This window comes from Ciconia boyciana, chromosome 2 (assembly GCF_034638445.1).
Source record: "Ciconia boyciana chromosome 2, ASM3463844v1, whole genome shotgun sequence".
In the NCBI taxonomy this organism is placed as follows: Eukaryota; Metazoa; Chordata; class Aves; order Ciconiiformes; family Ciconiidae; genus Ciconia; species Ciconia boyciana.
The window spans coordinates 48073647-48099558 of record NC_132935.1 but is presented as its reverse complement, the minus strand read 5'-3'; the positions used below and the strand labels follow the sequence as shown (position 1 = coordinate 48099558).

Here is a 25912-nt window from a genome sequence, read left to right as displayed (position 1 = left end):
CTCTAGAACTTGGCTGAATGAAGAAGGTCCATGCACTAAGCACTGCTCCGATTATGGCAGCTGGTGTCCTCTTCTGAGGCTAGACACTGGCCTGAGTACGCCCCATCTATCTTGAGCAGCCAAAGATGACCAGGTTAATACACAGACAAAGCAACCATAAAGCAATGCAAATGTCCATATGAGGAGTACCTCCTGCATTATTAATCTTATGTGGTACATTACAAATAATAAATATGTAATTGGGAAAGTGGTCCAGCTTTTAACAGTTTTTATGTGCATTTGAAGATACAGCTTAATGTGTATGGATGTCTGATGTAAGAACTGCAACAACTGAAAAAGCCCTGGCAGTAGCCTCCTTTCTATACAAAGCATGCTATACACTAGAAAGTTGCTCTGGAAGGGTATCTTAATTCATTCCTTCATCATATCTTGTTTTTCCTCAGCATAATCCTTACACTGTTTCCTCACATTCATTTTCCAAAGGGGCAGCCGGTACGTGGCAAGAATTAAAATTCAAAGGGGAAAACCACAATATGTATCATCCACCCATTAACACTCTGGTACATACTCAGCAATTTCCTTTCCCGTGACAACATAAAGTCTGAAAAACATACCTTGGCAAACATCAGCAACATTATACCTGCTAAATAAACCAGCACCAGAGACTCCTTCTGACCCTGAGGCAGGAAGGGTCATAAGGATGAGCCTTTCTGGGCCCTTTCTCCATACTCTTAACGCAGAATTATTGTTCTTTGTGTGTGCTTTTCATTCAGTGTGTCTGGAGTAAGCTGGGGACTATTCGCAGCAGTGCAGCCCATTAGAGAGGTGCTCTCAAGAGTGTAAAAACAGGAGAATGTGTTGTATGCATGTGGATGTGGGGAGAGAAATGTAAATGTAAATTGAAAGTAAATGCACTGGGCCACCGTCCCTGAGAAAGGCAAGAGTGTAATGGTGCTGTGGCCAAATGCAGTAGTAATGAGATTTGGGGTGAAATACCTAAATGGATGAAACTCTTAGGAAAGATGACGGAAAAGGAAGAGAGAGTGGTAAGATAATTTCACTGACTTACTGGTTGGACTTTACAAGATCTTGCTGAAGTTCACACTCAGTGAAGAAGCTAGCATTGGAACCAGTGCCACTTTTATTGGTGTTCTGGTTTCTAAAGGTGCTCTGGAATTGAGTGCAGTTCAATGATTCAGTTGTTTTGGTTTTTTTTAATAACTAAAACAACCACCACCAGAACAATCTTGTCTGGAGTATCAATACCTTTCATTTGGATCTGATGTATTGTCTTTTTAGTAATAAAATGAAGGTAATACTAACACATATTGTAAATTTAGCTGAATGTAATTTTAAATAACTAATGTTTACAGTGGGAAAACTAATTGTCAGATGATAGTGTATTAATGACACTGAGTTGATTTCAAAATATATTTAATAAAACATTTAAGGTTAGATTGAATTGTTTTAAAGGAATATTTTCTGTGCTGGCTCATTGACAAAATGATACCGATACGTCTGTCTAGGGCCAAGGTTTAGCATGCATCTGGGTTCCCATTAACTGAAAACTGAGAGCTGTGGATATATTCTGTCACTACTGAAATAAAAAGAAAAAAACTTGTACATTATATCTGTGATCTCATTTCCATGAATGATTTAAATCAATGGATTACATTCATATAAAATTAATTCACAAATTAGGCAGTAGACTTCAGTGGGATAGCAATTTGATTCTCAGCATAGTTGTTACTGAGGAAGTGCTTCATTTTATTCTTTGCCTTTTGTTCCATTTGCCATTTTGATCACATGTTTATGAAGCACTGGGTCATGGGAAAATTTTCACTTCTTTCCCTAAAAAGTTCAGCTTGTTAGGAAAGAAGCTGCATTTTACAGTGCCTATGAAATGTACTAAGTAAATTAAGTTTATGACAGTCATATGCTTTATTAGTGCTTCAGTGAAAAAAAATCATTATTTAGAAACTGAAAACATTTATTTTAAATATACAATGATATAAAATATGGTCACTCATCTTCAATTTGCTCCATTAGTCTGACAGTATCATATACTAGTAGCTCTCAAATAATTAGAAATAAAGACTAAAAATACAAAGCAAACTTAATGCTTGATTTTCACACAGACATAAATTAGGTGTAACTGTAATGAAATTAATGGATTTTAAAGACAGAAAACTATCAAAATCAGGCCCTGAGTCCTTCATAGCCCTTAGTGGCTTTTCATTTGTCAGCTGTTCTACCTAACATATTGCAGGAACAGGGAGGTATGACGTGGATATGTCTGAGCCAGATTGCAAAACTTTAAAAAGAGGTGAGTAACTTGATTCTTTTACTGATATAACTTATTTTATAACAATTTGCCTCTTTGGAGGCCTAGAAGGTCTCATTTGCTGGAGGAAAGAATGGAAAAAAAGAGAACAGGGAATGAACTTTGGCCATGTAAATTCCTTTCTTGAAACATCATGCCTGTAATCAAATAATAACTGTGTAAACAGCACTTGAAGCTCAATTTCCTGTAAGATTTATCCTCAAACATTTTAGCTTAGATGTGCAAAATATTGTTGTTCGATGAATATTATAACTTGGAAGTATTTAAAAATTAACTCCTGGAGAATCAACTTCTTTGTAGGTGTGGTACATATCCAGTTATGATTCACATTTTGTACAAACTTGCTCTCTCATATGTTAAATTTTAAAGTTACTTAGAAAAGAGCTCCTCAAAAATAAACAATGTAATGCGCTTCCTGAGAGGAAAAAAGGATAACAGTTGCAAACCACCTTTTGCCGCAGATGCAGAATATCTGAAAGATGTGAAGATATAGTAAATCAACAAGATAATCAGAAAACTATGCAGAAAAACACACGAATAATAATAATCCTGTAAATAAAATGTGAATGTCAAATTGGAAAATGCATATATTGCCTTAGAAGCCAGCAACATTAGTGTTGAGGTTCTCATTTTTCCATAACACCATGACATACAAACTGCAATGCGGAGTCAAACCAACAGTCCATCTAACCCACTGTTTTGTTCCCAGCAATGGTCATGATGAGAGGCTATGTAGGGAAGAGTATAAGGGCAGAATAAACATATGCAATATTTCTTCCTAACATTTTCCTGTCCCACAACAGACAGATGAGAACAGACTAAAGAGCATTTTTGCCAGAATTCCCCATGTTTCAGCAAGGATTCCTAAATTCAGAAGGCCTCTCTGTAATCTCAGGGTCATGCTTCTGAGTTTCCACAGTGTCGGATATTTCTCCTGTTGTCCCTGTAGCACACATGGAAACTCAAGAAAGGAAGGTTTTGCATTAACCTAGAAACAGCTAGCAGAGCTATATATCCACAAACAACCTTGCAAATTCATTCATAGTCTCTGAAAATAGATGTTAAAGCCTCTCTGTGAGACTGAGCAGCCAGAAACTTGTACTACTCAAGGTCAAGGAATGTGGCAGGAAGGGGGAAAGTCATGGAGTGGCTCGCTCAGGTTTCTCTCCATCATGTCCCTAAGGACATTAGTGTCCAAGCCTGCAGCTGCCTCCATCATACAGGAGGGACAGAAAACTGCAAATGCTGCTTCAGAGGGCATCCACACAGCCCTCACATGCTCCCCTCGCTCCCAAAGGAAGTTGATTTGGCTCCAAAATAATTTGTACTTCTGCCACTAATTTGCTCCAATAAGAGATTATTTTGGTTTTGAAAAGGAAGAATCTTCAGTATTCCCTAATAGGAAAGTGCTATTTAAAGGCACAATTCTACTTAAAAGGTTTCTTAAATTATTCTGAATCAAATGGCAGCCCAAACAGGCCACTTTTCTGGATGTTGATCTTGGTAAGGCAGAAATCATACTGGTGAAGCTAAAGTGCATGACTTCTCAACCTGAATGGTTATTGGGCAGCAACATACCTGTCAGGGTGACACGGACGCTGTCAGGCTATTACAGATTGAGCTCCAGAATTATATGCTGTCTGAGGGACTATAAAGCAATGAAAAATTCTGGTGTTTTTATATACAAGAAAATCTCAGCTCTTTGATGATCAATAGAAGAAAGACGACAAATGGCTTTTTATCCTTGAGACATATGGAACTGAGAAAATCAGGGAAACCAAAGAAAAACTATAAATTATTTCAGAAGACTGCATCATCATGTTTTAGATTGCTAATCTCAAATGTTAATCTGACCTATCTAGTCAAATCGTTTCCTTCCTCATCTCCTCTAAATTCTCCCTATCTTTCAGACTCTACCTGTTAAGAAGAAAGAAGTAGGAATTAAAAAGAATGAGAAATAAACAGAAAAGAAAGGTAATAATAGAACACCAGCAGCAGTTAGACTCATCATCTGTATAGGTCAAAGGGTCACTACGGAATGTGGAGAATTATTATTACAGTGAGTTAAATAAGATATTAAGATCTAAGAAATACCAGAATACAGATGGAAGTCTTTGCTGCATCATTATATATATACATTTTAAACTGAGTGATAATTAGATTATCAATGAATATATCACTGAAACTGAGAACATAACGTGCAACACCCTCCCAGATAGTTATCAAAGATACAAGAAATGATGCTAACAGGAAGGGCTTGTGTACTCAAAAGCTTGCCTTTTTTCCCAGTCTAATAAAAGATGGTGCCTTGCCTTATAAAATCTGCTTTGTTTACATTCCTAGGGCATCTAGATTATAACAAAACTATTACCACAACACTTACTTTTAAAACACAGATGTAATTTTAGTCCTCAGAATAGAAGTTTCACTACAAGGCAACGTAGTGAGAGTATGTATATTGACTCAGATTGTTCTGCCTTCACCCTGAGGAAAATAGTCCTGTATCTAAAGAAGCCAGCCTAACTTCATCATTGACTCCAATGAGACCAACTTTAAGTATGTTTTTTGTTTTGCAAAACTTCTTAGTCCCTAAAGGTTAACTGGAGTGAAGCATTAAAAATCTCCTTGTTTGGTGTACTCTTTCCTTTCCTAGTTTTAGAAATTGTAATAAAACTAAAACTCATAGCTTTGAAAAATCTGTGCCAAATGAAAAAGGGGATTTTCTGGAGTTATTATAGATAATTAAAAAGCTCCAGTAAAATTCCACGATAGCTGTGACAAGCTGGCATGCTAAAGCAACTCAGTGAAACTGCTGTGACCCATCAGAGTTTTGGAGGAGAGTTAAGTGTGAGAAAGAAACTGCTCTTCCTGAGTCTTCAACTCTCAGCTTTTTGCTCCAGTGCCAGTAGGAATGCCAAAAGTGATGCTGAGTCAAGTGATGACACAGATTGCATACCCTTGTAGCAACGCTGAATGTTATAGGGATGACAAATACAGCACTATTAGAAGAGAACTGCTTTTGTTCTCATTTTCTTCAGAATTATTCTTGAGAACTGAGTAGTTCTCTAAGGCGTAATCTTTTCCATCCCACTCTCCCCTCAGAAAAAAAGAGAAAAATTTACATAAAATATTTCCTTCTACAAAGCTCCTCAGTCCCCTGAATTAGCCGATAGTAGCGTCTTTTCCTCTCTCTCAAATACATGTTTCTGCTCTGCTACCGCATACATGCTTAGCTACCACAGCGCTCAGGGTCAGAGAAAATACCCCATTAATTTTGGAAAAAATACTTGTTATGAGAACACTTGCAAATGAAGACCTAAATTTGATCCCTCACTCCTCAGCCTGAAGTATCATAAGAATGTATTTATAACAGCCTGTGAGCACCGAGACTCTAACAAGATTTACTTGGAACATCGCTCGAAGGAGGAGTGGTTCTTGTCTCTAGGTTAACAATACCTCCAATGCAAAGTCTGAGAAAGGGATAAAGATGAGAATACTTTCTAGAGAAACCATATACACTCAGACAGAAAAGAGTAAGGGGAATGGACAGTGATGTCGTGGCTCGCACCAAACTGGTATTACAACATTTTTATTCACTTTCTGCTTCTGTCCTTAATTGGTTCCTTCCGTACCACTAGCAGCAGCCCTCCAGAGTACGCAGTCAGATGACAGTCATGTTATGTCAATCCTGTGACAGATGTTTACTGATTTGTCCTCAGGAAGGATTTGGTTTCCAGATCTATCTTCCCAGGCATAGCCAAAGACATGATATGAAAGGATTTTATTTTATTCCTAACTTTGTCCTCACATGCTTCAGGTAGCTATTTAATTCAAAAAAGAAATGTTCATGTCCATGTTGTAGTATGTTAGCAAAAAAAATGGACTGAAGCTTAGAAAATGAAGCCAGTTTCCTTGTAAGAAAGAATAGGTGGCTAGGAAAAAGGCTGGAGAAGCAACAAGCCGAGACATCACATCTGAAATCTGAACGTTTTTAAAGGATGCATTTGGAGAAAATAATGACTGGATTTGAAGAAGCTGCTCATAGTAAAATAATGTAGAGCATTTAATGCCTCAGATGCAACTTTGGAAGATTATAGTGCCTGTTGCAAGAAGTTTCCTGTAAGGACTTTTGCATGGGAAATGCTTGATTGAGTCAATCAAAATATGGGATAACTATTACACATTTTATAATTTTGCACATGACAGTCAGGTTTTCATTCTGGTAGGTCATTTGATTCTCTGCAGGTGGCTCTGTTGGTTTCTGGAATAGTATACTGTGAATTACATGTTACACAAATGAAAGGCAGTTATAATTCTGGATAACATTGTATTAGATTCTACAAACATCTTTAGGCCTAATGCAAAGATTCCTTTGAATAATTTATCCAGCTAAGTGTCTGTGGTCCCAAACTCCTAATTTAAAAATGTTGATAAATGAAGTATCTCTTTAGCTAATAAATGAAGTATCTCTTTAGTTATCCTTTGTCAGCAACATTCATTTTAATGGAAAGTGAGTTTACAGGGTTACATGATTGAACTACTGAGCCAAGTCAGTGTTGGCAAATGATGGGCTAAATTATTGATGTTACACACTAATGAATTCTGATGAGAAATAAAATACAGACATTACATTTCAAGTGGTTCATAATTATTTTTGTACTCTAAAAGCAATTTTATTCTTTTTTCCAAATCATACTGGTTCTGTAAAACAAAAACATAGTTAGTGATTATAAATAAAATTATTGAGTTTGAGGCAAAAATGCTCCTGTAAGTTTTCTTATGCAAGTATAATGCTATTCACACTAGGATTCTGATCTCTTCTTATACTTCTGGGAGAGGATAATTAAATTAAATGTCTAAATTTTTAAACTGCTGTCTTTAAATAAAATAATCTACTTTGCAACCATGGTTAAGAGTTCAGTAGATGAGTTTATAATCTATGATATATCAGCATGTTTACTAGAGATGTTCTGAACTACCATAATTAATTCAGGTAACGACAAAAACAGAAGACCTGCCAAAAAGGAGCTTTCAACATGTAAACAGTTCATCATTAAACCTGTGTTTTGATATATGTTTAAAATGGGTAGAAGGAGGTTACTAAACTTCAGATAGTCCAAAGTGATGTTGCAAGGTTGAATCATTAATTTAAAATGTCATTTCTCTGATTCTTTACTCACTGTACTGGATAAAGAAATTTAATTTCTTAGTTTTTATTTATAAAACCAGAGCTAAGCATTTTGTCATTTGGCAACAGTATAACTTCATAAATCCTATCCTTAATCTTCCTAAAAATGGGCTTTATTTAACTTTTCTTAATTATACACTGAAGACTTCGGTCAATTGCTGGAAAAGCAAATCTATGAAGTGTAGTTTCCTTTTCTTTTTGACACATAACAACTGAATAACTGTCTTACTTGTCAGCTCATTGCTGTATTCTCTTGTCATTCAAAACTACCATTGGCTCTTGAAGGAGTAAGTACATGCAGAACTGTTTTGGTTTAGCTTATAAAGAGAATCTTGTGATCCAAATGATCGACCTTTGAGAGGTTTGTCATATTTGGCCAAGGTCTCAAAAGAGAGATTCATAAGCTACAGAATAATCATCATAAACTTCAATGTTACCTATAATTTGGCCTTAAACTTGAACCCAGTACCCAAATATGTATAATTATTTTAGCGTAAAAGTCTCAGAAACACAACATTTTACATTAAATGGAACCATTTAGAAAGTTGTTCGCTCTGTCGCTATACAGGTATCTCTCAGCACAGCTGGTAGAAACATACTATACATTCAAATTATGTTTTCTCTTGTTTAGCAAGTACTGCTTAAGAAAATGAGGGCTTTCTGCTATTCAGTGCTATTGCTCCAATCAGGAAAAAACAGGATTTAGAAAAATAACAGTACAGATGAGAAATGCTTACACTCCTCTGGCAGAAAAACCCCACAAACTTTTCACAGAACCATAATAGAATACTCTGAGAGATTTTGACTGTGTATGTACTTTCCCATATTGTCCCAGATACTCATAACACACCTACTCAAACAAACACAGCTAAGCTCTGCAAAGAGAATCAAGGATTCCTATACATTTTGCTAGGAAGAACTTGAATTACTTATTGCTGGATTTTGAACCACTGGTGTTTAAACCACTTCAACGCATTCTTTCTGTGATAGGAAGGAATCCTCTGAAATGCAGGTAGGGCTGAGAGCATTGCATATTATGAAAGTTGCCAAGCATTTGCTTTTATAGGATCCATTACAATTTTTTTTTTTTTTTTTTTTACAATTTATCCAAAATTTAGGCATTGGGCTCAAATGCTTGATTTCTTTGGTATATTTCAAAAATGACAGAAATGGGTCATACACTACTGCCAACAAAATTTCAAAGCCATGAGGCTCTGAAAACACAGTTTGTCCATGCTTGGTAAATGTCAGCTTGAGCTCAGTAGCTCTGAAAACTACATTTTCGCAAACTTGAGCCTTGCAATAGGTAAGGCTTAAGAAAATGAGGAGTAGCAGCAGTCAGGACTGCTGTGGTTTGGGTTGGGTCTAGGGGCCTTAGAGTAGAGGTGTCCTGCCTGTGCTTTCGTTTTGCCCGGTAGATGCTAGAGGAGGAAATTGCTTGATTTGAATGTGACAGAACAAGAGCCAAAACGGAGCAACAGTTAGATTTGGAGAAGGCTTACGAGGAGATAAACTTGGGCTGCAGAGAAGGAAAACTGTCAGTGGTATGTCAGGTGAGGGTAGAGACTGGAACTGGCAGGTCTCAGAGCCTGGAAGGTGGAAGAAGGCGACCGTTGGTTAGAAAAAAAAGACGGAGGCTAGGACTTGAGGAAGCGACAAGGGAACAGGAAAATGGAAATCAATAGGTAGTGCCAGAGACTAAGGCTGGAAAAGGAGCTTGAAAGGAGAGCAGAAATGGCTGGGCCAGCAGTCTGAGAACAAGTCAGGTACAGGAGAGAGGTCTGACATTCATCTGGGACGAGATGTGGCACCGGCACTGGGTTGGGAAAAGCAGAGACTATGAGGGTCTTTGATTAGATAAAAAGGCTGAACAATAAATTACTGAATAAGAGATAGACTACTACAGTTGTTATTTACTCCATTAGTTAAAGTGGCAGATAAATGTATGGGCACTAATTCTGCTGATGATCAAGGTAAGTGTCAATATGATGGTTTATATTCTTGGAAATTTTAAAGTTTTAAAAAAGATCTTAAAAGAAAATTATTAAGATTACAAGAACAAGGTACTCAATTTGGAAATGTTAGGACTGTAGTTGTTTCTATAAACTTAATTCAGCCTATTTTGTGTAAACACTTCAACACAGGTTTTAGTTATTTTATTCTACTTCAAGAAATAGAAATCCAGTAGTCTTCAAATTCTGGAAAAGGTATCAAGCACGACAACTTTATCATTTTTTGAAAACTTTTCAATTCATGATACAGTGTTTCAGCACATTTTTATTCCATCGCGTTTTAAACTCTGAAGCTCTCTGTCAGGGGGTACAGAGAATAATCTGAGGCTTAAAGATTGCTGTAGCAGTGACATGACTCAGTGGATTAAGTTTTAAGAAGCTGGAAGTCACGCAGTTTCTCTCTTCTTGTGTTTTAAGACCTACTGGTTTGAGTAGCCCTGCTGACCATAAAAGCAGCAGAGATAATAAGCTTGCCAGTTCCTCACATTTGACTGGAGTTTTGAGTGTTTGGCCCACAAATGTAAGTTATCAGAGTTACAGGTGGAAAGAATATGAATTCATAGACTGCATTTCTGGATTCTATTTCTCTTTAATGGGAGAATAATTTTTGCTCAATGAGAAATGAAGTTTGTCTAGTAATGTCATGATCAGATAAAGTCAGATATCAAGTCACTTGTAGGAAACTTTTAATTCTGTAAACTTGTGTTTCATTATTTAAAAAAGTATCTATACATCTCTATTAGGCAGCATATTTTAAATTATTAAGACATTTCTCTGTGTGGATGTTAGAAAGTGTAAGAAAGTGGACAATTAGGGCTACTCTGGTAATATACAGAGATGGATTCCAGTAAGTGGTGGTGAATACTGAAGAAACGTAACTCTTAGGAATTCTTCCTTTAAAAGAAATGTAAAAATAAATCTCCTAGATTAGATGTCATCCTTCCATTTTCTCTTACGTCACAATTTTTAGTACTTAAAATACTCATACATATTTCTGCACAAAAATTGTATATTGAAAATGTACACCTGCAAACAAACTAAATAATTCATCACCACAACAATCCTGGTCAGGTTAATCTTAAAAATAGGAGAATAATTTTTTTGTTTGCAGAGACCATCTTCTAGCCTCCATCACTGATGGGCAGCTAGCAGAACTGTTTGTCTTCATCTTCCTACTATACACGAGAGCTTTTAGGTGACAGCCACATTTCTAAATTATTTGCTTCATATCACATTTACTTCATATAGTGAACCTTTGAAGTAGCCACAGAAGAATTAGCCAGGTAAGGCCACCTATGCATGCCAGGAAATGTTCGTGGTTATATCAGCATGGGCATGACACTTTGAAAAATAGTTTATGCAAAGCATAAGAAGCTTGGTGCACTAAGGCATAAGTGGTATAAAAACCTAAATGCAACTGACTTATGCCAATGATATGTACACTTCACTTCAAAAATGGTAAAGGAAATTGTGTCACAATAAAGACATCAGAGTTTTGCCATGGGATAAGCAAAATCACAGACCATGAAAAGGAGGTAAAGAAATAAAGCAGGTTCTAATTTCTTCTATGAATTTGGCTTATTTTGGGATTACTTTCCACTGTCTCACTAGAAGAGTCCCTCTCATCATGCAGCAACAAAATAAATGGTCAGGGACATTTTGTGTGTCTATTCCATGGCAGCTGTATTCGCCACTACACCTACATGATAAGTAAATTCCAAGACTTTGGTGAATGCTTGTCAAGGTCATCAACTCAATCTAGAAAAATCGACAGAAAAATAATCACTTTAAGGATTGAAATAAAATGTGACATCATATTTTGAAGAATTCCAGATGTTATTATCCAAAATTCATCAGCATTTGAGAGGAAAGCTATACATTTTTAGAAACTATATATTGGATGCTGATTTCCATGCTTCTTTAGAATCCTATTAATTAAGTAACAAATTTTTCAACTCAGAAACATTACCCCCATGAGCAGAAGCAAATATAGCTGGTCTCAATTCCCCTTTGACTGTACAAAATAAATATTTTATAAATGAATAATAAACCCAGCAAAATTTAACTTTAACATTTTAAATGGCTACTATGAATAAATGTGACTAAATACAAAAGCTTAGAGCTAATTAAAAGGTGTGTAGCCATGTCCCCTTAAGAAAAGTTATCTGTCATCCAACCCCATATGTCTCCAAGACAAGGCAGAAACAGCAAGACTGCTAAAGTGAAATCAGCAGGCAAAAAAGACACAACTGAGTGTAATCAGCATAAATGGTGATAACTCAACCCATAACAGAGAAAAATAAAAGAGAAGGCGTACAGATTTTGAAGAGCGTCAGCCCTGAGGGACACCATAACACACCTGTGTTAATAAGTTAGAGAACAAAAGATGTACTTAAATTGACTACCATCTGACAGCTAAGAAGCAAGTTAAGAATGAGTGCTTTTCAGAAAGCAAAAGGGCAAACACTGCTTTTAACACACAGGATTATAGTTGGTCCTGGCCTCAATGGAACTGCACTGGCTCTTTCCTGTAAGGAGCTAGAACAGGGTGCCATGAAAACCACGGACCTTGCACAGTCAGTAAAACATTTCCTCTGGTAAGATGCAGTATCCACGGAGATCCCTGCAATAGATTCAGCAAAGTTTCAAAGCCTTAGTAAGGAACAGTCCTTTCTCTGGTGACCTCTGCAAAATTGCCCAAATAAAGACAATACAAAATAGATCAAAACTCTCTCCTAGTGTAAACTGGTGTAGTTCAGTGCAGTGGAATTATTTTGACTGACAACAGCTTTGCCAAAGAGTTTTTTAAGATTTCAGGATAATCAAGCAACTTGAGTAAAACCGCGGAAAACGTATAAATAATCACAGCATTCTGCAGTCAAAGCGACAGCCTGATGCTTCGTTCCTTTGTGCCTTATGTAGCAATTTCCACCTAATGAAAATGGGTAAAACTTAACCAGCTAAGAAGTTTCCAAACTCTAAATCCTGATGATCTATTTTTATATCACTTTGCACTGGTGTGAATGGCTACCAAAGGTGCAGATTTATTAAAAATTAAGCCAATGATCTTGTATTTATTAAAAAGGTACCTTTGTCGTGCCACCATCAGAAGAAGTGTCTATAAAATGCTTTAAAGTTACAATGAGAGCAGCAATGATGCTATCATTTTGTTAGCACTTTGGCCCCCAAAATAATTCCGGCAGAACTATAGTCAAGATAAATCATCTAAAAGGATGGACTAAATTGAAGACTGTCAGGATTAAAGCACAGTCACAGTCCTAAATAAAGCTACACCTGCCATCATATATCATTTTTGCAATTAGATAGCTAATTGAAATTACTCAAGAGCCAAGTTATTGAAACTCCAACACATTATTGGGAAAACAGAAGTCATTAACATAACAAATACCTTGCCTGTACACTTTTGTGAGAAAAGTTTTACATTTTTATAATTTTTTTCTAAATTAAAGAGGTTACTTTTATTATTTTCTGCTGGATTAAAAATGTAGTTAGTAACTATAGAAGGATTTTTGAAGATTGAAATCCTCCAGCAAACTACAGAATATGGACTACACCAACCGTGATGGTGAAATTTTCCCCACATTGCTCTGTCACATTTCTTCAAACCCCAACCAGAAGAGATCTCCATGCAGCTTTTATTTGAAGAAAAGCTGTCACTGACTTCAGCAATAGCCTTTGCTCCTCTCCTACCACATAGGATGTCCTTTGACGATTAAGACAATTAAGTTTACGTGAAGAGTCAGTGTAATCTACTACGGAGCTCATAGAACTTTGACTACCATGATAAAAACAAATTCTCTTTTCAGAGCCATTAAGCGTGTGTGTAAACTGCCCAGAATGAAAGAAGAGCCGAGCAGTGCTCATGCACTTCTAATGCACTTCTAGTGCACTTCATGCACTGCAATTCTAATCTCTCAAATTCTGGCACTGGTTGCAATCAGACAGCAGTAAAGGAATTTTTAAAACTTGAATCAGGTTAGAAAAAAGGTAGAGTATAAGAAGATGAAATAGTCTTGCCCAAGAAACAGTCCTGCACTTTGCTCTACAAAAAATGAAATAGATGAAGAGCCAAAATTGAAAGTATAAATCATTCCAGTCATTGATCTCTGCTCTAGCAGTTGATTTGATTGCCAACGTATTTATTCTTTGCTATTACTATGGAAGAATCTCTTATCCCTTTTTTTAACATCACAATTTAAATGCTCAATTTTAAAATTTCATTTTCTGCCAGAAGCATATTCACAAAACATATGGACACTAAGTAATCAGTTGATCATTCCTATTTCCAAGGCAAATATTAAATGTTGAAAAAGCAAAATGGCTACAAGGATTGTGATAAAAAACAGGGAATATATATTTAAAAGTTTGATTGAAACAAAAGGAGCTTAATATAAATTAAAATGGCATTTTGTTTTAAAAAAATCTATTAATGTCACCACATACAATATAGACTAATGGCCCTTAACAAAAAAATGGGAAAAGCTAGTATTTATTAGAGGTTGACTCCCATAATTCTGCCTTCATGGTTCACACTCATATTGTTGGTGCTTTGGATAATTTTAACACGTTTGGATAATATTTACATGTCTTCAGTCACAGAACCATGGTGTGAGCTCAGTAAGCATATACTCATTTCTGCTACATACTGAAGAAGGTTTTTTTGGTCTTCTTTCTCCGAACAGAGACCCCAAAGGAGGTGCATCCAGAAGGCAGTGTGCTCTGGTTATGACTCCCTGGTAAAGAGCACTGCTGCTGGGTAGGGCCAGGCAGACCAAAAACGTGTACAGCCTAAGGCTGGACGGAGAGCCAAGGAGGTAAACGAGGGACTCTTTGCCTTTGCTACCCTAAGCGTAATCATGGCAAAGCAGATTCTGGCCCTAGGACATTTAAGATGGTGATGGCATGCAGCAGCATCTTACGGCCAGGCTGCTGCTTCTGGGGGCAGCGGCGTCCCCGAAGGGGACACGTACATTGGCCGCGTGCTCCAGGGGACACACCGCCTGTGTTGCACAAGCCTGAGCACCCCTGTTTGGTTTAGTACAATTACCAATGCCAGTCGGCTCAGCCCAAGGGCACGCTCAGCCCAAGGGCATGCGTTAGCAGTGTGACAGGGAGGGAAGCTTCGAATTAAGAGTGAGCTCAGATCCATGCTGAACTAGGAGGGTGGATGACCAATGGCAAATCTCTGGCATCGGTACCAAGTTTGGTGCTAACAGAAATTGGGACTGATACTGCATATAATTCTTTCTGAAATGAATTTGAAAGACCAGACACCAAAGGAACTTGCCGTCATTGTAAAGCTCTCTTCTTAATTTAAAACTTTTAGGGAGAGATAATTGCAAGCATCTATTTTTTTTCAAATTATCATTAACAAAAGCACTTTGCTATTAACTGGGATCACTCCTAAGGTTTTGCCTTTTTTCGTGTTTATTAAAGGTGATGACTAACTGCGCCAATACCTGTTACTGGAAACATCCTCCTTGCTAATGGCTTTGGCAATGTCACCTTCTCATTATAGGTACAGTTCTTCCTTCTCAAGCACAAAGTCTTACAGGCACGATGGTCTACCTGCACCATTGGAAGCAATTGGAAGGCAAATCTAGACTTTTTAAAATAGGCTTAGTTGTGTGGATTAGTAATGATAAAACACTAGTCAAATGTGCCTTCCAGTCTGAGGCAGCTCTTGATTTTCACATCATAGTTCTCCCAAAACACTGCTGCTGTGTCTAACTGGAGAGTGTTGCTAGTTAAAAAGTACCTGGTGAAAAGGCCAAAACCCCCTCCATTATCTACTTTTAAGTCTCTCTTTGGATCTCACCCAGGTCATGGCTTCTGTAAAATATCAGAAAACACTTAGGCAGCCAATGTACTGTATCTACTGCCTCTTCTAATTCACTCTTCCTCTGTGATTCACCTGCTCCTGTTTGCTCTCGGCAAGGTAGCTGCTGGGACGCAAACTCTCGTGAGCGGGAATCACCGTTTTGCTGCACGCTCACACGCTGCTCAGCGCAGCGGGTTCTCACCCTCACACTTTAATGCGAGCCAGCCGCTAGGAACAACAAACTCGGGGTATTTCTTGCTGAGAGAAAAGGAAGGGAGAGGAACGGCTGCCAGCTTTTATTTTGGAAGTGCGTGCCACTATGCTGAATGTCATCAGTAGAAGAACTTAACTGACAGAAGGATAGATTGATCTGACAATAACACAGATAAAACAAAGACACCACTCCATATATAAATAAATCACTGCCAAGACCTCTACAATATAAAAATATCATGTTGCTGAAAGGAAATACTCTTCTATACACCTTGGTAATTGCTCTTAGCTGGACTAGTTTCCATTTTAATTTTATATATTTTCCTTGTTCACTATTTTAATAGTAAGTTATTATCAGTCAAACTGCATAAAAACATAGCAAGAATATTAGAATACCAGAAAAGGATGAGAATATCTGAAAAGGATGTCATGGATAGTGAAAGCGGATAGGGAACAGAATGTTGTCCAGACTTTGAACAAAATGTTGCCTTTGGTAGGCCTGAGCTACTCGGATCTGACCACCTCCAAATGTTGCCAAGGCTTACATCTAAAAGCTTAGTTTAGGCCCATCTCTAGTTAGTTGAGTTATTCAGGGTGACAAGATTTACAGACACAGCTTCTCAGCATGAACAGCATGCACGGAAAAATTTATGCTAAGGTGAAGGATTTCTGCAAAACTCATTCATTATAATGTGTACTGGCTATTGACATGAGAGTTCAATTGTATATGAGGTTCACAGTCCTGCTATTAAAATACGGTGTAACATTAGATTAATGTAAAGATTCACGTGTGAGGAAACCAGCTGCCACCTGTGGCTTCCATGTCACTGCTGTTATTATTCATGAGCTTTAGGCTGCACATCGATCACCTCTGTTCTTCACTCACTATTGGAGTAGTTGAACAGAGGAGAGAATAGAAATCAGCCCAGCTATCCCCCCGCAAAAATCAAAAAGGAGCTTTTCCAGTTTTTCAAATGCTAAATGAGAAATCTGAATGAAAAAAGTGTAGTTCCTGGCTTACCTCTTTTCACTGGCATACAGGTCAGTGCAATATTTAGCACATATAACACCCCCCAAAAATCCATAACATTAAGAGTATTACAAATCATTAATAAAGTATAAAATCTGATTATATTTTTATCTTAATTATTTTTTCTTGACTTTCTGATTTTAACATGACTAGGATTTTCTAAATCTTTTACGGAAGTAGAACATATAAGGAAATTGGGAATTTTAAAATAAAAAGCCTCAGTGAGATACTGCAATCAGATCATGATGCTGATGCAGTTTAATGGAATTCTAGAACTTATTCAAGTTAGCTTTTACTTTAATGCATCAGATATTAACTGTGAAGTGTAATCACATAATATTAAAATGTAAGAACATTGTTTCTGCAATCATACAACAAAGCCCCACTGTTAAAAATTAGAAAACAAGGTTTATCAGAGTATGCTGTACTAAAGCTGCATCAGTAACATAACTTCTTTTGCAAGGAGTAAGTCTGAAGAAATTTTTCACCTAAGTCTTTTAAAAACCCTTCACAAACACCATCTGATTATGGCCATTAACTATGGGAAGAGATTGAAAGGAGCGGCTTTACAGGCATATGAATATGATACCATAGCACAAGGCAAAAAGACCAAGAACATTCAAACTATACTGTATAGTAGTTATTTTCTCTAGTAAATATATATATCCAGAGAACAAGTCATAAAATGAAAAACCATACATTGCTGGAAACCATTTTTAAATCTCATAACCCCCCAATGTTGCGTTTTACAAATAAGGGAAAGTCATCATATAACTGAGCTAGGAAGGTATGATACCTCTAAAAAATAGTCTCATGCTAAAGAAATTAAATAGGAATACAGCGAAAATGACAATATTGTTTACCATGGAAATAATATTTGCACAAAACAGGACACAATAACATCTTCTAAAACAACGGAGCAGCAATCCTAATGCCGCTCTACGTTTCAAATGTTTATATCCAATGTATTTGTAATAATCTTTGCAAAGGTTTGTGAGAAATAAATCTAATCTCCCCCTTTTTTTCAAACTACGCATGGTATATGTGCTAACTTACTGAATTCATCCTTCATGCAATTCCAGTTTATTAAAGAGGTTAAAAATTTATAAAACTCTGATGGGATATGGTTTTAATGCTTCATCACACTACCCATCATTTGCTTTTCAATCTAGATCAGAATGATCTTTCCGACTTCCCTGCAATCACCTACCTGCACAGCTAATATTTTCTGAGCGTTCTCCTGAGAGGCTGCCTGGATCCTCGCCAGCCCAGCCTGGATGGAGAGGCCACGCCGCCTCCACCGCGCTGCCAGCGCCCCGCGCTGCCGCCTCTGCAGCGCCCGCAGCTGGGACGCCAACGCCAACGCCAACAGGAACGGGAAGGGGAACGGGGGTCGGGGCAGGGGGGAGAGGCAAGAAGGGGGAGGGGGGGAGGAGGGGAAAAAAAAAGGAAAAAAAACATTAAATTCCCAAGTCAGAGGAGGAGAGGAAATTAATGGCAGCGTTCAAGAAGAATGATGGAGGGAAATATAGAAAGCAGTCAATAGCCCATTCTGCGCGGTACGGACCTGACAGGAATTTCACAGTCTCTTGGTTTTTCAGCCCACTCATGTGCATTCATCAGAAACCAGTCACATCTGGCTGCCAGGATGGGGGGTTAATTTTCTCTAAATGCCTCAGCAGTTTTGTTCTAGCTGAGGCAAACTCTGTGACTGCAAAGCTGATGAGTAAAATATTTCTACTTCACCCAGTTTAACTCAAAACCGATAGCCTCGGGACATATTGAACCTTTCTTAAAAAAATAATCTTTTGAAGCTTTTTGAATGGCACATCAGGTCAGGCCAAAGTTTAAAATGCAAGTTTAAGACTTTGATGGACACAAGGGCTTTTTTTTTCCCTGTGTAAAGCTTATCATAGCTTGGCAATGTGTGCTTTAGTGCATGACAAAACTAAAGAGAATTAACTTAGCCATCAACTGCTCAGGGAGAACAATAACAGGAAAGAAATTTCCAGATAGAAGTTCCTATTAATCTACCTAGCTATAACCATGTGACATGAAAGCATCTAACAGCACTAAATTGCACTGAATGCGGCAGCTGAGAGTGACACTACTTAAAAAAAGGATTTTGTATAGATGTATAGAAAAGATAACACCCCAGGAACCGCATTCGGTGCAAAGGATCCTAACTGAAACAATTCAAAGGGCGAGTGCTTACCGGATAGGCTTTTGCTATTTGCTAACAGTAATTATTGTTACAATCTACAGTTAAGACTGGTATCCGTTTTTCCTTAGTCTGCAGGTATTTGGAACTCATAAACACGGTGTGGCAGGTCTCAGTCTAGAAGAAAAATGTTTTCATGAGATCTGAAAATCTACCAACACAGAATGTTTCTGGAAAATGACTGTGGGTTTCGGTAAATTCTGCACACATTGCTGCATACTCTAGACTAGTCGCAAGTTAGAAAATGGAAATTTAAACCACCTAAATTATTGCTTAGTGGAAATACACGGTTTTGTGTTTCATCAAGTTAATTATTTCAATAAATTCCATAGCTATTGTTAGCATGAGGCCTTCAAGAGTATGCCTGTCAACCAGATTAACACAATGGATTGTACCATTCCTTTGGAAATATTACATTTCATTAAGGTCAATGCCACAGGTCAATAATTGGATCAGTTATAAAGAAGCTTTTACATGATAAGATATGACTGCTCTTTAGGAGCAAGCGCAGTGTATCAGGTGAAAAATACACTTTTTCAAAAGAATGTAGATTATAGTAATATCAAGTGAGCTATTACAGCCTAGAGTAATTAATGCACATTTTCAAAATTAATGGCCTGCTTTTCAGAGATACTGACTTTCCACAAGTCCCATTAGATTCTATGGAAGCTGGTAGTACTCTGCATCTTTGTAAGTGAGGCTGTAAAATATTAAAACAGATCTTTGTACATAATTTTTTTGAGTCCTGCTACTGTATATTAAAAATAACATGAGGGAAGGTAGACAAACTCAATGGAAAAATATAAAAATGTCAATCTGAATCACAGCCAAAACATGAACCCAAAGAGGAATATGTTTTCCAGTTTGAAGAACCTTTTCTAAGTACCACTGCTCCTTTCCTTCTATTTTAAGAATTTTTTTCCCCTGAAATCTATCTCTTTCTGCAGGTCTGCTGTTAATTCAACTATTTTCAAATCTCATGTTGTTTGATACCATTCTGGAGTCTGAAAAAGAATGCAAGTGAGAGAGGAGAAAAACATAACAACTTATGACATTTTAATAAAACGACCTACTTAAGCCCTAGAAAAACAAATTAAGTAGAAAACTATTTTTTGGATTATCCAAATTCCCTTGTTTGTAAAAAGGTAAAATAACTGCAAGATATGGTGTCATGATTTGGCTAATGGCAGTTGGGAGAGCACGTGAAAGGATTTGTCAGTGAATGGTGAAAGGGATCAGTGGCTATCCTGTTCAACTGCTATCCAGTTTTTTGTCTTGAGAGAATCAAAAGACATTCAAAAACTTTTGAGGTTTGGCTCTTTGAAAATTGCTTTAATATTTATTAAGAAACTGACAGTTTATAATGGCTGGTGTCCAATACGACCTTCACTAATGTTTCTCATTTCAAAGAACTGACTAAACACTTGGAAATTACAAGTCCATGATAGCTGCTGTTACTATTGTAAGTATCCCTGCATCTAATGCATCTCGTATTTTGAATACATTTTATTGTGCCTAGCATAATGGAGCCTAAACCCAATATTTATTAATTTTACAATATTAATTGCAACATAAATAACATTTATGCACACAATCAGAAACACATGTCTGTGAGAAAGTAACAGCTTGATCAAATAATGTTACCGGCAAGCTTAGAATAAACTGAGGGACCCACTAACCTAGGAGGGGCCATGCAATCTCCTGAGTTGACTGCAGATCCTTAGCTGAGGGAACAATTTAAAGCAGAAAAATCCCGAGTAATCTAGCTAAAGAGCACTTCTAGCCCAAAAGCAGCCTGTAGATTTCATAGGTTTTGCCATGATCTCTCTATCCCTACAGGCACTGATACTTTTCCCTTAGATCCTCTTCTCGGTCATATAATAGACATATAGTTATTTGCTTTTCCTTATCTTTTAAATTTTGATCACATGTAGAGACAAGAAGGCATGGCAGGCATGAGATGCATACATGACATTATTGCTAACTCCTTCATTTTTCATTGCTTTTTCTCCACTATTTGAGAAACGTGCTGCTTCCTAAGTATTCTCAACACATTGAGCCAAATGCTGACAGAGAAGGTAACAGCATCTCCAGTGGTCAAGGTGTAGGAATATATACCATAGGCAAATATTTATATGAGATTCACTTTGTTTCTGACGTTCACTTTGCTGTAGGAGCAGGACTGAAGGAAAAAGGAAACAAAAAGACAAGCTAGCTCCAAATTTTGGGGATTCAAAAGGAAAGGAAGCACCAGGATCCTTGTTTCTGTCATTCTTGCACCTGCCATGGCTGCAGCTGATGCAGGTCTGCTGTTAGTCCCCACAAAACAACCTTCCATTAAAGGGACTGTAGGCGCTTCTGCAAGCATCAAAACAAAATTCATCCTGCAAGAAGGAGCAATAGCTTTCAAAGAGGTGTAGGGGGCTTTTTGCTGAGAGGGGACAATTTCTGCAGCAAGTGACTTCTCCCAGTCCTCATCCTACAAAACGAGGAGATGATGAGCTGGAGAGGCACCTTTGTGAGCTGCTGGGGAGAACGAATGACGCTGTCAAGGAGTTGGCCTTGCCATGCTGCTACTTTGGGGCTTCACTGTCATTCTCCTTTACTTGTGTTGTGGATCCCCTCTGTGCCTCCCAGCATATGGCTCTATATTTGTTTAATTCCTTGTTTGTATATGGTACTAATATCACCAATAATATCAGTGTAAATTTGGGAAAAGGAGGTGTGAATTAGCTGCCATTGCTATCTTACTAGAGAGGAAGCTTATGATTCAGGGTACCTTATTCTGTTCTCACCTTTAAGATTTTTGTTATGATAAATCAAGATACTTCATTAAATTCATGCCTGATTTGCAGTAATATGATGGAAATTAAGCTAATATTTTAATCTGTAATTTCTTATTTACGGGATGAAACTGGGATAAAAAGCATATGATTCTATTTGAAGTTGAGGCCTATTCAAGCCCAATTCATTATTCCAGTGGTATTGTTTCTAGGTCCTCATTAACTAAGGCTATCACAATATTTGGATTTTCTATACAGTAAACAAAAGGTAAATTGAAAGAAAATCCCACACAGACAGAAGAAACAGTATCTTATTTAGACTAGAATGCTTTTTACTTTTGTTGCCTGGCCGTTCACAGGAACCAAAAATTTTCACCTGCTTATCTTTTGTTACACAGCCTAGCTGCGTAGGACTAGGCCAAGGCAGATTACAGACATATTTGACAATGGAGCCAAAACTAGGGGTGTTTAGTTGATTAAACATCAAACGGCATGTGGCCCCATTAAGAATACAAAGTGAAGAGCACATGGAACTCAGTCATGATGCTTTTTCTCAGTCAATAACATACTACTCGGACTGCTTCAATTACCATATTGGGTTATGATTACAAACCTAATGCTCCTCTCTGCTGTTTCTAATTAGTGGAATTCAACCAATCTGAATATAACTGTTCCTATTTTACACCTGAGACTGCAAAGAGTCAGACCCTCTATGAATAAAGTTTCATTTTATTTTCCAAAATTATAATTATGCATAAGACAATTGTATTCTGCATTTAGAACACATACTTACTTCTAAGGTGTCCGATCCAGTAAAACTGCAAGGTTCTGGATCATATATAAGGTAGTAGATATTATTATAGGCAGAACTAGGATACTGCTTGTCTCAAAAGAAGATTCACTTTAAATTTTGCCAAACTTTAAACATTTGATCTAAAAATGTGCATGGCAGGTGTTTGCCTCAGGCTGAATTTGTTTGGATAGCCCAAGCAGTTTGCTTCTTTTGTGAGGTATTCTGGGCAAAATACATTATTCTGCTCCTGTTACAAAATTATACTGATGTTTCTTTTACTAGATGCAGTATGCAAAGGGGACTCACATTTCAAAGGGGACAGCATTTTCGTATGTGATATGACTTTTTCATAAAAATAATCTGGTGAAAACTGTAAGTCTTTGGAAAGCTATTGACTGCAGATAGCCACTAGTAAATTTTTCCATTGTTATCAACCAAAAGTTTTAAAAATATTGCCCTCTGTAAGCATTCTTGAGCCTCTCACTGGTCCTACAGTTGATCAGATTCTTTACATACCAGCCTTGCCAAGCAAGCAAGAATGCTTATCTCTGTATAACTCAACCCTGCACATAAACCATCTTCACAAAGCAATCTGTCATACATTAGATCAGGAATACAGCACTGAAACTTGATTTTCTCTATAATGTCTCTTATTTTGGTCCAAGATGAGATTTATCACTGACAACAATGTGCCTATCTGTGTATCAGTGTAAACATCCATCTATTGGTGCTCAGCAAACCCAGAGGAAAAAAAGTCTTTGTGAAAATTGGAAGGTACATTTGGATCAAACTGTGAAGTCTGTGTTAAGGATGCCAACTTGTGATTAAGAAATCCAGCTGTTAATCAAAACTGGTGCAATTCTAACTGTCATAGTCTACTGTAGGCTTATACAGCTATGTTAGGATACAGTAACATCAAACAAGGAGATCCAAACCTAGACCATAAAAATGGAATATTAATTGCCAGTGCAATAATATTTTACCAGAAAAAAACTGATTTTGTGAGTTTTCCTTCAAGTACCAACTGAAATTTCCTCTTCCTTTCCTAAAGCTTCCTTCAGAAACAGCCTGAAAAGTAGGAAGCAAACTCAGCCACACAGCTCAAGGAATGGAAATTTCTCTGATTACAGAGACTTAGAGACATAGCTACTCTGAACAAAGGTTGATTCCAGACTGAAAACAACCTAAGGAAACACAAATTGAGACATTTAAAAGAACTAGCAGCTGAAGATGATGTTGCAGCTACGGTAGGTAGAGCTACCTACCAGGTGACTAAACCCATTTGTGGATATTAAAATGAAGAAGAAATGGACTAAGCAGCAGCAAGAACGGAAAATATACGTAGCTGAGGCAGATGAGAGAAACAGATGGGCAGAGCATTTCCAAGAAGTCTCACTAGACTCAGCCCACCATTAATACCATATTTTGATGAAATATTATGAACCTAAACCATTTAACATTAACAATAACCAGTTGAGATGTCAGCAATACACACAGCAATCCAGAAGCTAAAAAATGTCAAGGCAGACAGCAATGATCATATCACAGAGAAATGGAGCACTAGATCCCACCTTTTAAACAAACCTCATAGAATTATTCAGAGAAAAAAGATCTCTTCCCTCCCTCCTGCAAGAGAAAAGGTTTGCAATGTAATATCATACAGGATGTAAGGTGAAGTTGGGCAGAAATCTTAGTAAACAATAGGCCGGATTCAGCTCAGGTGAACATGAATGAGTTAGACATAGTCATAGTAAGGAACATCATAAAATAATACATCATCAGTTCTCAAAAACACTTGGAAAGCTTACGTACACCTGCAATCATATCTGAGCATGAATCAGGTTCACGCTGTGAAGAAGGCAGAGAATGATGGAAGACAAAGTCCACTGTAATGATCAAGGCTCCTGAAAGTAACCCTGCAGAAATCCATTATATTCATATTTCTGCCACACTGAACCCCTGGCACATTGACCAAATCATTTAATCTCAGCTTTTCAGAGATAACTGGGAATTTTGTGCTCTCTCTTTTTTGGGGGGGCATCCAATTTAAGTCTTTAATTTCTAGAGCTGATTAGCAATGACAGATTCAAGTGAAGACACTGGGAAGACTTGAAATCGTAGTTTGCCATGAAGAAGGGTATATTTCTGACATTACAGTACCAGGGCTAGATCTGCAAAAGGCTTTAGGCATCTGGTTGCTATGTTAGGCAGCTAAAACCATAGTTATTCTATGGTGTTCACAGTACAGGAAACAGATTATTTCACTGATTTCTTTTATTAAAACACGACGCTGTTTTACATTCAGTGAATATAACTCTTTCAACACCATTCTTGACTGGCACTGATATAACTGGTACCTGACCTTCTGGATTCAACATAATATTATTTTGTAATTCTGCAGTAGTCCCTCTTGAGACATCAGTTTATTACAAAATGTAGCAAACCAAAATGAAACTAACGGAAGAAGTATTAACTACTAGTCACTGCTGTCAGTAGTAACCTACTATGATTTTCAGACCTAAAGCAAATTACCATTACATGTTGAACAGAGACTAATATGTCACTTCTAAATCTACACTTTCTCTATTTTCAAATGATGCTAATCTTATATCAGAGGACCCAATGTGTGTGTCATATTAATTCAACAGTGCGCTGTGAATGCTAAATTCTATGTAAATGACATAAGCCTTATCAGTTCCATTCATTGTTACAACTCAAACAACGGCAATTACAACAACTCTACAGATTTTGGCGCTGTAAGAATGGCAGATTTATTAGCAAAATCCAGTTAATATTTATCTTTTTATACTATTCAACTACCAAGTTACACCTGTACAATATAGAAAGCTCCTAGGTAATGAGATATTTCTTTATTGTCAAATCTGCTCCACAGACTGCTGGTAAAGATTACATAGCTCATTTAAATAAAGCTCTTTTGTCAACAGACTGGATATACTTTAAAAATGAGTAAAAGCCTCATGAAAAAAACAAATCTCAGCTGATGTGCAAGTATACATGAAAAGATGCACTTGTTTTTTGACCTTATTCCAGTTGTGAATGCTTTGGTAAGCAGATTAGCAACGTTAAATTTTAAAAAAGGAAAACTGTATTTCAAGATCCACTGAAAAACAAACAAAGAAAAGCCTCAAAAAATCAGAGTGCAATCTTCTACTAAAAATATTGGTGAATGCAGACAAAAACATCGGTTAATAGAGGAAGAAAAAAATTAAAGACTGGTATTATGATTTTTAACTGCTGTCAGGAAAAAAATAAGGAAAAGAGACAATAGAGTAAGATCAGGGTATCTTTCTGCTTACTGTGGCTACTTACTAGAGGCATTTTTAATACCAATCTGAAAATGAAAAGTGTGCTTTCTATATTAGGTTCCTGAAAATGTAGCCTAGAGTTTGATACTGAGTAGATATAGAATGCATGTGATGTTATTCTTTCCTCAAAGGTTTTTATACTTGCCAATTTCTACTGCTA

At 37.1% G+C, this 25912-nt stretch overlaps 1 protein-coding gene across 1 annotated transcript in view; it reads right to left on the bottom strand.

Annotated features, from left to right (window-relative positions):
- Window positions 1-25912, bottom strand: part of CCDC178 (coiled-coil domain containing 178) — a 193074-nt gene that overhangs the window by 1835 nt on the left and 165327 nt on the right. The window contains exon 19 of the mRNA XM_072851284.1: window positions 17840-17974. Within this exon, the coding sequence (XP_072707385.1) occupies window positions 17840-17974 (135 nt within the window). The remainder of the gene's footprint in view (window positions 1-17839; window positions 17975-25912) is intronic.